The sequence below is a fragment of the Bidens hawaiensis genome, unplaced genomic scaffold, assembly GCF_021521415.1.
Source record: "Bidens hawaiensis isolate Kalapana, Puna unplaced genomic scaffold, B.hawaiensis_p1.1 tig00014775_1, whole genome shotgun sequence".
Lineage (NCBI taxonomy): Eukaryota > Viridiplantae > Streptophyta > Magnoliopsida > Asterales > Asteraceae > Bidens > Bidens hawaiensis.
In genome coordinates this window covers 185,345-201,560 of record NW_027492302.1, presented here as the reverse complement: position 1 = coordinate 201,560, position 16,216 = coordinate 185,345, and the positions used below count along the sequence as shown (strand labels likewise).

General features: G+C 35.2%; 1 protein-coding gene and 2 pseudogenes across 2 annotated transcripts; 2 read left to right on the top strand and 1 right to left on the bottom strand.

Moving 5' to 3' along the window:
- The first annotated feature begins 223 nt into the window (after nucleotides 1–223).
- LOC143547697 (exocyst complex component EXO70B1-like) lies at nucleotides 224–2,489 on the top strand (annotated as a pseudogene).
- A 2,852-nt stretch (nucleotides 2,490–5,341) lies between these two features.
- LOC143547671 (large ribosomal subunit protein uL22y) lies at nucleotides 5,342–7,114 on the top strand. Its single transcript, XM_077039039.1, has 7 exons — nucleotides 5,342–5,439; nucleotides 5,523–5,559; nucleotides 5,789–5,829; nucleotides 6,259–6,489; nucleotides 6,575–6,677; nucleotides 6,758–6,825; nucleotides 6,911–7,114. Exons 1-7 carry the CDS (start codon nucleotides 5,437–5,439, stop codon nucleotides 6,953–6,955), a joined length of 528 nt encoding a protein of 175 aa, XP_076895154.1. The 5' UTR covers nucleotides 5,342–5,436; the 3' UTR covers nucleotides 6,956–7,114.
- A 1,680-nt stretch (nucleotides 7,115–8,794) lies between these two features.
- On the bottom strand, nucleotides 8,795–11,191 carry LOC143547669 (UPF0235 protein At5g63440-like; annotated as a pseudogene). Its single transcript, XR_013137811.1, has 7 exons — nucleotides 11,076–11,191; nucleotides 9,932–10,046; nucleotides 9,716–9,869; nucleotides 9,523–9,619; nucleotides 9,323–9,411; nucleotides 9,172–9,240; nucleotides 8,795–9,081 (listed from the first exon to the last, which is right to left on the bottom strand). The product of XR_013137811.1 is annotated as a UPF0235 protein At5g63440-like (transcript).
- Nucleotides 11,192–16,216: the final 5,025 nt, after the last annotated feature.

The window sequence follows — 16,216 nt, the reverse complement described above, 5'->3', positions numbered from 1 at the left end:
ACACCACAAATTAATATAGGGGTTGGGTTAGGGTTGAAAAATCTCAACACGCTAGCCCGCCAACTCAAAACCATTAACATATCAACCCAACACGATTGACACCCCTAATTATAAAGAAAAATTAAAATTTTATATTTTCATATGATAAAATTTTTGTTTTTATTCAAAGTAAATCTACCTAATAATAAAAGTCACCTCCCAAATACCAAAACCCTTTTACTTTTATTATATTGATATAAATACACCCATTTCCTAAACCGTATTTGACATGACGTATTCCAGCCGGCCAACAACAACCCCCTTGTTCGGAAAATATCACTGCCACTGCCGGTGCCTCTAAACAATCAGCCATCAACAAACCCTAATTAATCCACACACACACACACACACACACACCACCAGTGATGGCTACAACCATAGAAGGCCAGGACAGAGTCCTAGCCATAGCTCAACAGATCGTCAAAAGCCTCAACATCAACACACAAGCTACCGAAGACATGATCCTAATACTCTCCAATTTCGACAACCGCTTATCCAACATCACCGATTTAATCGATGGCGGCGAAGATTCCGATCACCGCTTCCAATCCGCCGAGAGCCTCATCCTCCGCCACGATTCCGGCGGAATCAATGATTCCGTTGACTCCTCCACCGCCGAGTATCTCGAAGCCGTTGACACGATCATTAACCTAACCGAAAACCTAACCGTACAGTCCGATTTTGACAGCCAGGTCATGGATCGAGCTGAAAACGCGTTGCAATTAGCCATGTCTAAGCTTGAAGACGAGTTTCTGCATATTCTGATCCGTAATACGGTGCCGCTTGACGTGGATTGGTTGTACGGATCGATCCGTAAAGGCGGCTCGATGAATTCGATGTACACGATGAACACGTCACGTGAGATTGAGATTGAGGATGAGTTTGAGAGTTATCGTGAAGATGATGACGTCAGCAGCGGTTATTTTCATGATAGAGGTTTGAGTTTAGGTGGTGATGTTTATGTGGAGTTGATTTATCCGGAGGCGATTAAGGAGCTTAAGGCGATTGCGGATCGGATGATTCGGTCCGGTTATGAGAAAGAGTGTTGTCAGGTTTATAGTAATGTGAGGCGCGATGTGTTGGACGAGTGTTTGTCGATTCTCGGGGTCGAGAAGTTGAGTATTGAAGAGGTGCAGAAGATTGAGTGGAAGGTGTTGGATGAGAAGATGAAGAAGTGGATTCAGGCGGTTAAAGTTGTGGTCAAAGTGCTTTTGATTGGGGAGAAACAGTTATGTGAACAGGTGTTTAGTGAGTCTGAATTGATTAAGGAGATTAGTTTCGTCGAGACTGCGAAAGGGTGCGTGATGCAGCTTTTGAATTTTGGTGAGGCGGTTGCGATTGGTCAGAGGTCGTCGGAGAAGCTGTTTAGGATACTTGATATGTATGATGTTGTTGCGGATGTGTTGGATGATGTTGAAGCTTTGTTTGCTGATGAGTCTGGTGAGTCGGTTTGTAATGAGGTGAAGTCTGTTTTGAGTGGGTTAGGTGAAGCGGCGATTGGGACGTTTGTTGAGTTTGAGAATGCGGTGAAGGGGGGGAATTCTAGGAGAGCGTTGCAGGGCGGTGAGATTCATCCGGTAACTCGTTATGTTATGAATTATATTAAGTTATTGGTTGATTATAGCGAGTCGTTAAACAACCTGTTGCCAAATAGTCGAGATCATGATATAATTGCTGAACGGTTGATGATATCGATAGTGGTGATACGTTATCTCCCGTTTCATGCCGGTTGTTGTCACTAATTACGTCGTTACAAGCGAATCTTGAAGAGAAATCGAAATTGTATGACGATAATGCCCTTAGGTACATATTCTTGATGAACAATATACTTTACATTGTTCAAAAGGTTAAAGATTCTGAGCTTAGAAACCTTTTGGGTGATCGGTGGATTCGGAAGCACCGAGGGCAAATTCGTCAATGGCACACGAGTTATCTGAGATCAGCTTGGGGGAAAGCGTTGTTGTGTTTGAAGGATGAAGGGGTTGGTGGGGGGTCAAGCAGTGCATCAAAGTTAGTTCTTAAAGAAAGATTCAAAAACTTTAACGCGTGTTTTGAAGAACTTTACAGGGTGCAATCTGTTTGGCGGGTCCCGGATGATCAGCTTCGTGAAGAGCTTAGAATATCAATATCTGAAGGTGCTTCCTGCTTATCGTTCGTTTTTCGGGAGGTTCGGGAGTCAGTTGGACAGTGGAAGACATGCAGGCAAGTATGTCAAATACACCCCTGATGATTTGGAGAAGTACCTGTCGGATTTGTTTGAAGGGAAACCTGCGGTTTTGAACAACATAAAACGAAAAGGTACATAGAATGCAATCAGCATGTTAATGATGATGATGATGGTTAATGGTTTGGTCTGCATTTTTGTTGTTGTGTCTGGCCCAGTATACTGTAATAATTCTGTACATGTATGTTAGATCATATGTTACATGTAACTTATGTCATCATGTATTTGATGGTTTACTTGTTTGTTGTTGTAGCTTGACCTCCAGGTTATTAGCTCTTAACCATCTAGGTGAGTTGTGGTGCTGCTAACATTTCCCAATTACATTTCACTAGTTTAGGTTTAGGGCATTCATCATGAGGTCTTTTATATTCTTTTTCTAGGGCGTTTGTTACGTTATATAAACTTTTCTTGGTGTAACCCGCTATAGCGCGTATTATAATTATATTTAGATAAAAGGTGTTTCTGGTCAATCTAATCCGTACAAAAGCTACCTATTTTGACATGTTACCTTAACCACCCAACCCATATATATTGCCAATTTGCCAATTCTAGTTATTATATTACCATATGGCAAAATGGTCAGTGCTTTTAACCAACTTGTGATCTTTACAAATCTGGGGAGCAGTTAGGAGAAATTTAATATATAGGATACTTGTATACAATTGCCTTGTTACCACCTACCTCCTGCATGGTTCTAACTTCGAAACGTCTGAAGAACCGTTCATCTTCATTGACCTGTAACCCTTTAAAAGTCAACTGCCCGGTGTAAGTTGTGCTTTATCTGGTCCCATAGGTTAGTATATTATTGATGGGTGTGTGAGCCTTAACTACCGGGTAACAAAAAGACACGGGGTTGTGGAATCATGCAAAGCTTTAGCAAGTACATCAGCAGCATCTGTCCCCTCAGGTCTCATTCATGTAGTTCTCACTTCTAGTATATATAATTGGTGGAGTCTAAATTCTAATCATAAAGTTGTATACCACACGAATATAATCCATTAACGTCATCAAAAAATTATGCGGAATCAATAAGTAAAGCATGCCAACCACCCAGTATCATTAGATGCCGTTTAGGATCTAATTATCTTTGCACTTGTATGGATTCGGTACAAGTTACTGAAGTCCTTTGATGCCGTTTAGGATTTAATTATCCTTGCACTTGTATGGATTCGGTACAAGTTGAAGTTCTTTACTAATTGATACATGTTTACGATTGTGACATGCTTGAATATCTTATCACTTGTTCGATCAATACACACTTGTGATTGTGTGACACAAGTTACTGAAGTTCTTTATTAATTGATACACGTTTACGATTGTGACATGCTTGAATATCTTATCACTTGTTCGATCAATACACACTTGTGATTGTGATCACACGCTTTTCATGGCTGAAATTTGATTAAGTACACAAATACCTCAAATCATTTTTGAAATTCTAACTAATTTGATGCAAACATGCTCTTCATTGTTCAAAACTTGATAGATTCTGTACTCACGTCCGATTAAATACATATGATAAAAAATTATGTACTTACACTTTATGAAGGGGAAGCATGTCTCGGAAGTAGGAATACTTTTAAAACAAACACTAAGATACGGTGTATGTGATACAGTGTAATTCCATTTGTAGCAAAGCTATGACTCTTGTAATTCTATTTATAGCAAAGCTATGACTCAAAAGTAGGAATACTTTCAAACCAGTCAATAAGATATTACTGCTTTAATGTTACAAACATATGTATTGTAACATTGAAGCACACATATAGAAAAACTATTGATAGGTATGAGAGGACATGATAAGCTCACATTACCTTTATAAGGCCTCTGTGATATTTGATCGTGTAATATGGACCTTACACCGGATGGATTCAAGGGGGGAATTTGAAATTGTGCTTCGTGACACATGGATGATATGCTGCATAATCAAAGCCTCAAAGGTGGTCGTTTTCGCAATGATGATAATCCCGCTTAGTTTTGCAATTTGCATGCTAATTTGTTGGGTTAGGTATTGATGGAATTATTTCGTAATCAGGTTTTAAAATTCTAAAAATTGAGAGTCAAGTATCACAAAATACTTGGTTGCTTCGTGTTGTTTAGTAGTCTCCACCATTATCATCATTATTTTGAACCATTCCATTTGAAATTAAAAGCCTAATCTAAAACAAACTAACGTAATCGACATAAAATGCATCTATAACATAAACTTGGTTTTAATTTTTGTGAGATAAGCTAAACACAAATTGTCTACCAATACTCAAATCTTTCATATACGGATCGATTCACCAACTCAAAATTATGTAATCATGTACGGAAATGAAGGGCGTGTTTCCTTAATCTTAAATGCATATACTTTGAAGAATGATAGGATGCAGGAAAGTCAACATGAATTAAAAGTGCGCACGTATGTTTGAAGTGCGGTTGATAAACGGGCTGTGTTTGATGTATGGTGAGTTGAACTCAACACGAAACCAAAAACTGTCCACATAGAGCCAATCCGAACATGACATGTTTATTCTCTGGGCGACACAAACTCAACTTGTCTAGACCGATAAATGGTTATTTGATTTTCCTTTACGTATTAATTCTTTGAAATTCTAAATTCACACCTATATATTTTTTTTCAAAGCATTTTAAATTATGCTAATTTATTTTTAAACACGGGTTGAAAATATTCACTTAAAAGCAATAATAAATAAATAGTTAAATGGGTTAACTCGCGAACCGGCTAGTTGACACAGACACGACCAATTTAGCTAAAGGTGTTTACAGGTTCAACCTGAAATTTACCCCGACCCATTTTTTTATTTAGACTAAAGCCGAACCTGTAAATTCCATGTTGTGTTTTACAATCTTGTCAGTAACTCAATTCACAGACGTTGTTTGAATACACTATTAGAAAAAGGTTATAATATATGATTTTATCAAGTGCTAAGTAGGAGAGTTTCCAATAAACTAGAAATTGTATGACTAATAATAATAATATGTTTCAGTTTCATAATATGCATGCGAAAAAGCCCAATTAAAAAAACATAGTACTGGGCTAGCGTGTATAAGCCCGGCCCAAACCTGACCCCATTAAAGTTAGAAACCCTAGACGCTCATCGTTGTTGGGGTGGCCTCCGAAGAACACAAACCATTTTCATTCACCGGATACGCCATCAGCAGCCGCCATGGTGAGTTTTCACCGGTGTACATTATTATTATTATTACTGTGTAGCTAACTTATTATTATTGTTTTATTATTATTCCATCTCAGGTCAAGTACTCTAAGGAACCAGAAAACCCTACCAAATGTAAGTTTTCAGTTACGTTTGTTTATTATTATTTTCTGAAATTAAAACTACTAATATGTTATAATTGGCATAATTATTATCGATATCGATTTTAAGCAAATGAATTGAAACTAATACTCGAATGAGTATTTTAGGTTGTGATTGTATGGACTTGTTTGTTGAATTTAGGACTGTATAGATTATAGGCATACTAATTCATCCTTTTTTGTATTAATGTGTAATTTATCAGCTTGCAAAGCCAGGGGATCTGATCTCAGGTGCCATTTCAAGGTAACGTACTGTTTCTTTCGGGCCATTGTTTCATATGGATAACTTGAATATTGGATGTAAATTTGATATGAACTGTTAAATATTATATGGATTAGTTGTGGTTATTAACTGTTAAAAACCGGACCACAAAACACCTAGTTTATCAATTTAATGCATTTTCTGCTCCAAATCAAGACGCATAGTGTTTTTTTATTTAATATGATGATTATTAATGTAATTAGCAGTTTTTACTAGATATTGTCAAGCTTTTACAAAATGTTATTGTTTCTAAACCAACTTGTTTGCTTTTATAAACTTAAGTATTCGGTTTCTATTGGGGTAACTTGATAAATATGACAATAGCTTTGGTTTTATAAATTGCTGTTTCAACTTATTATGTTTGGTTTTATCTTTTTATTCATCTGATATAAACTTATTGTATCTATTTAGAACACTCGTGAGACCGCCCATGCTATCCGTAAGTTGCCTTTGATCAAGGCCAAGAGATACCTAGAAGATGTTTTGGCCCATAAGCAAGCTATTCCTTTCACTCGTTTCTGTCGTGGAGTTGGACGTACCGCACAGGCAAAGAACCGTCATTCCAACGGTCAAGGACGATGGCCTGCAAAGTCAGCAAAGTTTATCCTTGATCTGCTAAAGAATGCTGAAAGTAACGCAGAAGTATGTACAGTCATTTCAAGATATTATTACTTTTTCCTAAATCATTAGCTTTATAAGTTTATGATTGTTTGCATGTTTTGTGTAGGTCAAAGGGTTGGATGTTGATGCTCTTCACATCTCTCACATCCAAGTGAACCAAGCACAAAAGCAGAGACGTCGTACATACCGTGCTCATGGAAGAATCAACCGTGAGTATTAACTTATTTTAACTTTTTTGAGTCAAAAGTTTGATTTGGGTGAATAATGTAAACATATGTTATATGTATAGCTTACATGTCATCTCCTTGTCACATTGAGCTCACTTTGTCTGAGAAGGAAGAACCCGTTAAAAAGGAGGTTAGTTTCATTTTTTGCATTGTTTTTAATGTTAATGTTAAACGTGTGTCTGAAAGGTTTTTGATTAATTCTGAACTTAATGCAGCCTGAGACTCAGTTGGCTCCCAGAACCAAGAAGAACCAAGCTTAAGTCAATAGTGTTGCTGTTTTTGTTTTCATTTGTTATATTTCAATTTTCAAAAGATTCTTATCATATCAATTATCGTGGTGGAGTTTTATGGATTTACAGTATTTAAGAAACTTGTTTCATTCATGGTTGATGTCCCAACTGTGATTTGGTTCTATTTTTGATTGGTTGAGTTCATGTCTGATTTTGCTATTTTAGCTATATTCATGCTAGTAGTGATTTGTGCATTGCAGTAAATTTGATAAACCAAACTAGAGTAGTTTAAAATTTAAGAGTTGGCTTTGCAAACTTTGTAGCTTTGCAGACAAGTTGAATCCAACTATAGTAGTTTAAAATTTAAGCGTTGGCCTTGCAATAGTTAAATGCGACGCTACTCTATTTAGTTAATCTGGTTTCTACCCTTATGCCTATGCCCATGCTCAATGGCGAAAACAGAATGTGCTTCGGTTCTATTTCTCTAAATCTCAACTCGATCTACTGCTTGAATATTGGCGATCTCTGTTCCAATTCAATCAAAAATGTGCCGCTGTTCCATTTATAACTAGATAAAGATGTAAAGATGTGTATGTGTATACAGACAATTAGACAAAGAAGGTGACGTGTGTTTAATTGGTGGAGAACACTAAGCAAGATGATAATTTGGTAAAGTATGATAATTGTTTATCTGCTATTGAGAATATTTAGGTCATTTGACATTAACTTAACGGAAAACAACTATTGGTGTTTGTAAGTTAAACTAAACTGGCAAGAAAATGAAACCAGGGGAACACATACAAGCATAAAGTTTGGGAAAACATACAAACTTATAGTGAAACTAAATCAGTTCTTGTTTGGGCAGACTGAATGATCAAAAGATGAAGCCAGGCGCAGGCAGATATTTTGGTATAAAGCTGAGATGAAAGTTGATGTGGCAGGGATGGAAGTAGGGGTTCCCAAAATTCCCGATTCTGAAAAACCCCCGAACCCGAATAAGCCTATTAGGGTTGGGATAAATAGAGTCAAAAAGTATTAATCGGGTTATTTGAGTTATTTCGATTAACCCGAATAGTTAGTAGGGTAGGGTTTCGGGTTCTTTTAGAAAAAAATCGGGTTTCGGGTTAACCCAAATAACCCGATTAATAGTTATATATATAACTTTTTAGTATGTATTTATCAATCAACATGCTAACTTTTAGCAGGGAACATTCATACACTGAAAATCCATCCTAATTCTTTTATGCAAACATATAATGTTAAGAATTTTGAATGATTTTGTTGTAGTTTTCTTTCCACAGATATTGCTGTTGTGGATGTGGCAATAACTTATATATATTTAAGATTATATATATGTTTTTAATCAACCACACACCGGCGCTTTTACCAATAAATCCAGCTTCTGTACAACAGAAACTCAACCAAATCCATAAGCAATTTCGTCAGTCTTGCAAGACAGCAAGAGTCAACCACGGTGGTCTAATTCATTTTTCAATCATTTCTTCCATTAACACACAAGCTTGAGAAGCATCTTCATTCACACAACCCGTTAATAAGAACCGAAAACGTATGCAAACTCAGAACAAACTGTTTCCTTTTCATAAATTCCCAAACTTTAAACGTCATCTCAATATCCCCACTCTCACTAAACATCTTTTATTATTACTCTTTAGTTTTTTTGAATACATTCTTCGGTTATTATTTAGTTGATGTAAGCTGATTGAATATTCTTGCTCCTATATGTTGGAAGACAACTTTTGGGACGTAAATGCTACAAACAAGGTACATTCAAAGAAAATACATAAACAACCTGATTAAAAAACGTTTCTAACAGAAGGAGTGCACCGGCGGGGTTTCCATCCTAGCAAAAACCAGTTGAAAATATCCTTTATAAGTAACATGCAAGGTGACATGATGAAACAGAAGGTTCATAATTGCAAATCTCACTTCACTTCATTGATTCATTCAGATTCTACCAGACAGAAATCAGAACCGGTTCATGTATGTGAAAAAACGTCTTACATTGTGAGTACATTCAAGAAAAGGAAGTGACTTAAGACGAGCTAATCAAAGATCATTCATCATAGGGACTGCATTCAAGGCTGCACAGCTTCAAGCAGTTTTTCATATACCTCTCTCCCTGTCAAATCTTCCACCTGCTCCGAAATATATGAATCAAAACCCCACTATTCACACAATCTAATAACTTTGTTTCCTCTAATAACACAAATTTTATTTCAACTCACCACGAGGAGCTTAGACTTGCTATTCCATCCTCTTTGAAGGGTCATCTGGCTTAGTTTCAAACCTAAAACCTATAAACACAAAATCAAGTTAGCTAGACCCCACAAAGTAATAAAATATTACAGCAAAAAAATACCAATAGAAGAAACAGACCTTGCCCATAAATTCCAAAAGTTCATTGTTATCTTCCCCGCGTGCTGCAGGTGCAGCCACAGTGACTCTAACATCATCAGCATTCACCCCTGTAAAGTTTTCAAGCCAAACATAATTTAGCCTCTGAGATTTTATCATTTTATGAAAATATGTTAGTTAAAACACTTGTTATTGAATATTTATTATGGAAAAAAGATTATTTGTAATTGCTGACCGCTGAGCACGGTCTTCCACTTCAATCGCCACCTGGACAAGTCCTCCCTCTAACTGAGAAATGCACGGTGGTACAGGAGCATCCTGCATCATTAAACCAAATGATATTAATTTAAAACAACTTTTATGCATTTACACTAAACAATAAACATATCGCACTAGTTTGTTACAGTTAGTTACCTGTGGGTTAGTTTCTGCCGCAATTGTACTGAGTGCACCATCAACAACATATATGAAAGAAGCAGAGTCCAAGTCTTCTTCAGACCGGTAACAAACAAAGAGTCCACGCCCTATGCAGTTCATGCGAAACTGCTTTTCTAACTTCCCTTCACCTCTGTAACAGAATACAGTTCTGTACCAGTTTTTCAAAAAGTACTCATGATAGATACAGCTTACCGCTTTAGAAGAACTTTGCCTGCCTCGTTTATATTTAACCTTGTAAGATGCTTTTTCTTATCCAATACGTAGGCTTTGTCGGTTTTTCTTTTGGGCATTTTCTGCAATTATGTATCTACAATCATACTTTAGTATGAGAAAATAGTATAGATACATGACAAATGACAATTTATCAATGACAAATTTAAAAAGTAAGATTGTTCTATATACATTTCTAGAGTAATTCCAGCATTCTATATTGTGTAACTGGTTTCAATCCAGAGTGAAAATCATAAACTAATAAAACTTGGTCAAATCATCTGTCACATAACCGTGCGGTGTTTACTATAAGGCTAACAATTTATGACACGGACTTGTTAACCCGACACGAAATGACACGGAGTTTAACAAGTTTGGGTTCGAGTTTAACATGTTTTGTGTCTTAAACAGGTTGACACGTATAAGACACTATATATTCGTGTCCAACCAGGTTAAAACACCTGCTAACCTGTTAGCAACCTGCTGATATTTTTTTTTTAATTTTAATAATTAAATAAATATATGCCTAAAATAAGCACCAGTTCGCCGTAGCCCCCCTTAGACTTTAGACCTTGAGTAAACCTAGTTCTCTTCTGCAGCCACAAGCTTCTCGTCTTCAACAGGGAACTCCACCAAGTCCAGCCAGTCCTTAGTCCGGCCTCCGATCACAGCATACATTGTTTGCAACACTTGACAAAGTCCTTCATCCGGCCGCGAATCACAGCATCTGTTTTTAGTGTCCATAAACAGGCCGTTTCTAAACAGGTTCGTGTTTGGAAAAAATGACACGATTAGTTATTGTATCGTGTCTAGCACCACAGGCAACCATGTCTTATCGTGTCGTTTCCGACTTGTTATGCTAACCTAACCAGTTTACACTGGATTTATAAATATGGATTTCTAGTGGTTTAACATTAGTTAGTTTGAACTAAATAGTAAGGGTGTGTAAATAGTTCTATATTAACAGTTTGCCAATAGAAGCCATTGAAATTAGAGTAAATTCAGGTTAATTAGGGTTTGTTTATTATTTGGTGGATGTGAAATTGAGAAACTAGACAAGTGAATTAATAGGCAATATTAAACAGTTAGGTGTTAAGTAGAATGAAATTAGGTTAGGTTAACCGACCGGTGATGAGAAGGTGAGAGCTGCAATGCTTGCAGTAATAGACGAAGAGATCGGAATCTGGTCCCTCCGGCAGTGCAATCCTCGCTCGAGTACGTATGAGTCGCCCTCTTCGGCATAATTAATATCCACCACGATCATCATCATCATTGTACTAAGTATATCCCACCAATAGCAAAACTATGGTAGGGTCTGAGGAGGGTAAGATGTAGGCAGCCTTACCTCTATCCCATAGGGATAGAGAGACTGCTTCCGGTGAGACCCCCGGCTCGATAGTAGTTTTGCATCAAGCCTTGGACATAAGGCACATAGCACTCAATCATCGGGACACCGGCTGATCGGTGCATGTACCCTTATCTTTCAGCTATCAACGCCACTACATGATGCCTGATTAACCGTCCGTCACTTTTAACGTTATTTTCACGAGATTAGTAAAATAACGTCAAAATTAGTGCAATTTCACTTTTGCCCACCCGAGGGTTCACACATATATACATCATATGTGCGCACCGCAAGCAGGGCTAATATCCACCACGATCTTCCTTCAATTTCAGAAACCACCACACGAGTCAACAAGTACTTTTAACTTATGTCTTTCCAACAAGGAGATGTTTTATAAACCGGTTTTTAACTCATAGACCGTCCATTCTGTGTTGGATTTCTCCTAAAATGTCGTCGTATGAACACTGGTTAATCAGTCACCGGTTCAGATCTGGTTGCCCCTTACCTCCACTTTTATTTATAAAACTCTATCCGAATCCATTCATTTTCATCTTCATCACCCATACTACCACCACCACCACGCCAACCATGATTCCAGGCCTAGAACGATTATAACTGGCGGCGGATTACTAATATACTATGTTATCTTAAATTTATAAAAGCATGGTTGATTTAGTTATTGATCTTGATGTTATATGATACAATCTCCAGTTAAATGTTCATTCATGTAAAATTTAAAAGAACAGTTCATAAACATAAACAAACTTAATTGAACAAATGTAAACAAACATATGTGAACAAACGTAATTGAACACAAATAAACATAAACGAATATGGATAAACACATTTAAATAAACATAAATTAACAAATATAAAACATTAGTTAGATGATTCATTCAATGTTGCATAAAAAAATAAACACAAACAAACATAACCAAACATAAATGGATAAAAATAGGTCCAAGTATATTACAAACTTCTTTACAATAAATTATATTAAAATTAAACAAATACATTCACAGTATTATAAACGACAAATGTAAAAAAACCCCGTAATATGAGGAACTAAAAAAAACTAGTTTCATATAAACGCAACTTTAACTCAAAAAATAATCCAAAAGTACATAAATCCAGCACAAAAAATAATCCAAATGTTTATCTATAATAATAATAATACAAAACTACTCAAATTTCGAAAAATGACCCAACAATTTACTCATTTCAACGTTAATAACTAGTTTAAAAGTAATTTTAAAAAACACCGGGCGCAAATATAAAAATTATCTATTTTAGATTACTCCAAATTAACACATTTTGTTTACAAAATATTGCAACAATTAAATTCTTTTGACTGGGCTAAAATTGGAAAAACCGGTTTGCCGGTACAAACCGGTATTATAGAAAAAAAAACTGCTGACAATGTGCGATATCCGGTTTAGCCAGTTGAACTGGCCGGTTCGTGTTGGTTTTAAAAACATTACTAAAAGGTGTTTTTGAAAACACATTTGGATTAGCTTTTATAGTTGGAAAAATCAATAAATTGATTTTTAAAAAACGTTTAGCTTAACTTTTTCATGTAAAATGATAAAAAAAGGACAATCTTTTATAAGTCGATAAGTTGTTTTTTAAAAAGTGTTTATACACCTTATTTTTATCCCTAGCAACTTAACATATTTTTTAGAAATTACGAAATATATATCTTAAAATACGTTTACATATTTTATAATTTCTTGATTAGACCATAATAATATTACGTTCATACAAATTGTAAATAAATCATTAAAAAAAACCCAAAATGCACAATAATAATAAAATAATATCATGCAACATTCATCTCCGAAATTCCATTATATCTTACGCAATAATATCTTTTATCGTTGCCATATGCATAACACCATCATGGTACATCATGTCTAAATATTACATAACATCGTCTACGATGGCCATTTAATATTCATGAATAAACATGTGCCACGTTCGATCGAACGTATGACATTACGTTTGTGCGTTACGTAAGTCACGGGCTATTTTTATACCTTCGACAACCAATCTGCATAATATTATGAATTCTATATCCTCATTTACCCGATATTCTTCTTCTTCATCATCATCATCTGAATCAGAGTCATCACTATCCATCCTATATAAATAACACATAATATCAAACGATAACACACATGAGTCATAAGATGAAAAACAATAACACTTATAACATCAAACGATAACACAAATATAAAAAAGTAGAAATAAAACGATAACACGTATAAAATGTAAAACAATAACACATGGTGTCAGACGAAAAGATATAATGTAAAGCGACAAACCCTTTTTCCATAAGAAACTTAAGGAACTCCATCTTTGCTTCATGAGTCCTTGGATACATAAAACCTTCACGATTTTTCTTTTTGGTCAAAACACGCAATGCAGGTAACTTTGGAACCTTCTTCGAAACTAGGAAAAGTGATGACAATGTTCATGCAATCTGCAATTGTTGGGGAGGAACTATTTGGTGGAAAAGTTTGTGTGCTTATTTTTAAGAAGGCATCTAATGCAACATCTAGCTTTTCCTCAAAAGATGAAATTTTGCTCTTAGTTGAACGTTTGTTGGCAACATCCTCAGACTTCTTCCTTTTACTCGAACTACTTCCAGCGTAACTAGGAAACAAAGGCTCACCAAGACCTAAAAATACTTCATCAGTGTCTCCTTTGCCCTCTATGTTTTCTTCACGTCGAACACCGTTCGTATTGCTATCGTTTTGAAGTTGCAACGGAATCATAGTTTGATCTCCTACAACAACCAAATCCCTAAATTTTGCAAAGTCTTTATCTACCTACAAGATAAACAAATTAAATAATGGAGTTCATGAAGCAATCATAAGTCATAACTACAAACACGCATCGATAAACTCCTTGAACTAGCATTATTCCACAAGAATTTTTGTTTATTCATTTTAGTTGTTTTTTCACAAACAACAACATTTGGGCGGTTTTCATCCATAATATGATACATGGCGACAAATCAGTGTAGTCCTAAAATCACATTCTATAGTATTGAATAAAACAGCAATCTTGAATATTACCACTATTATGACCTATAATGCACAGAAGACACATAATAATAGTATACACTATAACAATTAAAAGAGACTACAAAACAGAATTGTTGCCTACACAAACTTAATAATAAAAAATTATAATTTAGAAAGCTATAGGCAGGAAAGTTAAAAGAATGCCAACTCAAATAAGTAGTAGTCTGGTATGAAACTGAAGTTGTTACTTTAGCATTTGCAAACCAAACAGTTTCTTATTAACACATCAAAATCTATAGTTTAATTAGCCTAAGCATACTTTATCTACACAAACTGAAACACTCAAATTTCGTTATATACACATAAAACTTCATATAAACACCACACCACACCACACCACCTACTTAAAATAGATGATAATCATACGGATTTAAAATCCAACTGTACGGAGACTAGGGTTTGGACGAGCAAATAATCGAGAACCTTAATGACAGCGGTGGCAGTTGAGAGGCGGTAGGGTTGGGTTGGGTTGCGTTTGAAGACTGTTGTAAATAATAACTTACAAGGAGGCTTTAAAAAGTTCTAACATTTACCAATGATAAGTTACACTATTTGATAAGTTAAATAAAAAGTTTTTATGAGTTAGCCAAACATTTTTTCTTAACATCTATATGATTTGAACTCATGATCTCCTGTTGTGTTGAAATACAGCTGACCAAACAAATTTTTAACTTAACAATAAGCAATCCCGAACACACCCTAGGTAGCGAACTTGAAAGTTGAAAACAACTTAGGTTATTTTGTTTGTGTGTGTTTTAGAATATCATTTTTACACCGCTGACTATACTCATTCTATATTTTGGTTTGAAACTTCAAAAAAAAAAAAAAAAAAACTTAATGGTTGCGTTGGATATTTAGACTAAGTAACTAATTGAATTTCGAGTTTACCGGATCATTTTATTCGAATCTTCAAACTTTAAACCCAAAATTTAAAAGCTTTGGAATTTGATTCGCTTAAGAAACTCAAGTTTAGTTTGAATTTAGATTAATGTGATTCAAATTACTAAAAGGTATATATAATATAGTTAGATACACATATTATTATAATTATATATGACTGATGTGTGCTATATTACACATATTTTATCTATACATTTCCTTACATTCAAATGTTTTATTTGCAAATCATGTTTATTAGTTACTTATAGTATGATTAGTGAATTTGTTGGTAATGATGAACATATTGGAAGATTTCGAAGAAAACCGAGCTAAAAAGATGGATGATGATAAAAGAAATTGAAAATATAAGATATAAAGACTCCAACTGTAATACGGGTGTACGATGCTTTTTTGTATCCCCGCACACAATACCTAAAACTAAAACAACAATTATACAAAGAATTAAACCCATTGCTAGAATAATAATCGAGTAAAAGTTGTTGACTTGGTGAAGGAGTGAAGCAGAGTGTTTACACGTATGACGTATCCATGATTGAAGAATCAAATGCTTAGACTCTCTACCTTGTTTTATCTTTCTGTTTTCACCATGTACATAACTTATCATTCATTTATTTTTGTTTCTTTATATGTTAGGCTAAATTTTGTATATTACTTAGGTTTGGCATGTTTTGACATTGTTTTAGCTGATGTAATCTATGAAACTTGTTTGGCATTAGTAAATTTGTATTTCTACAATCTATGATGCTTTCATTACATCAAGTATTGACACATAAATGTGATTAATGAACTCAATTCAGATAAATGTGATTAATGCTAGTGTAAATCTCACCTTCACTTTAGATATCTGTTTTAACACATTTGGTTGACTTCTTCGTCAGGTCAAAGTTAACAAGTTCACTGAATCACTTGTATTAGGTTTCTCAGATCAAACGA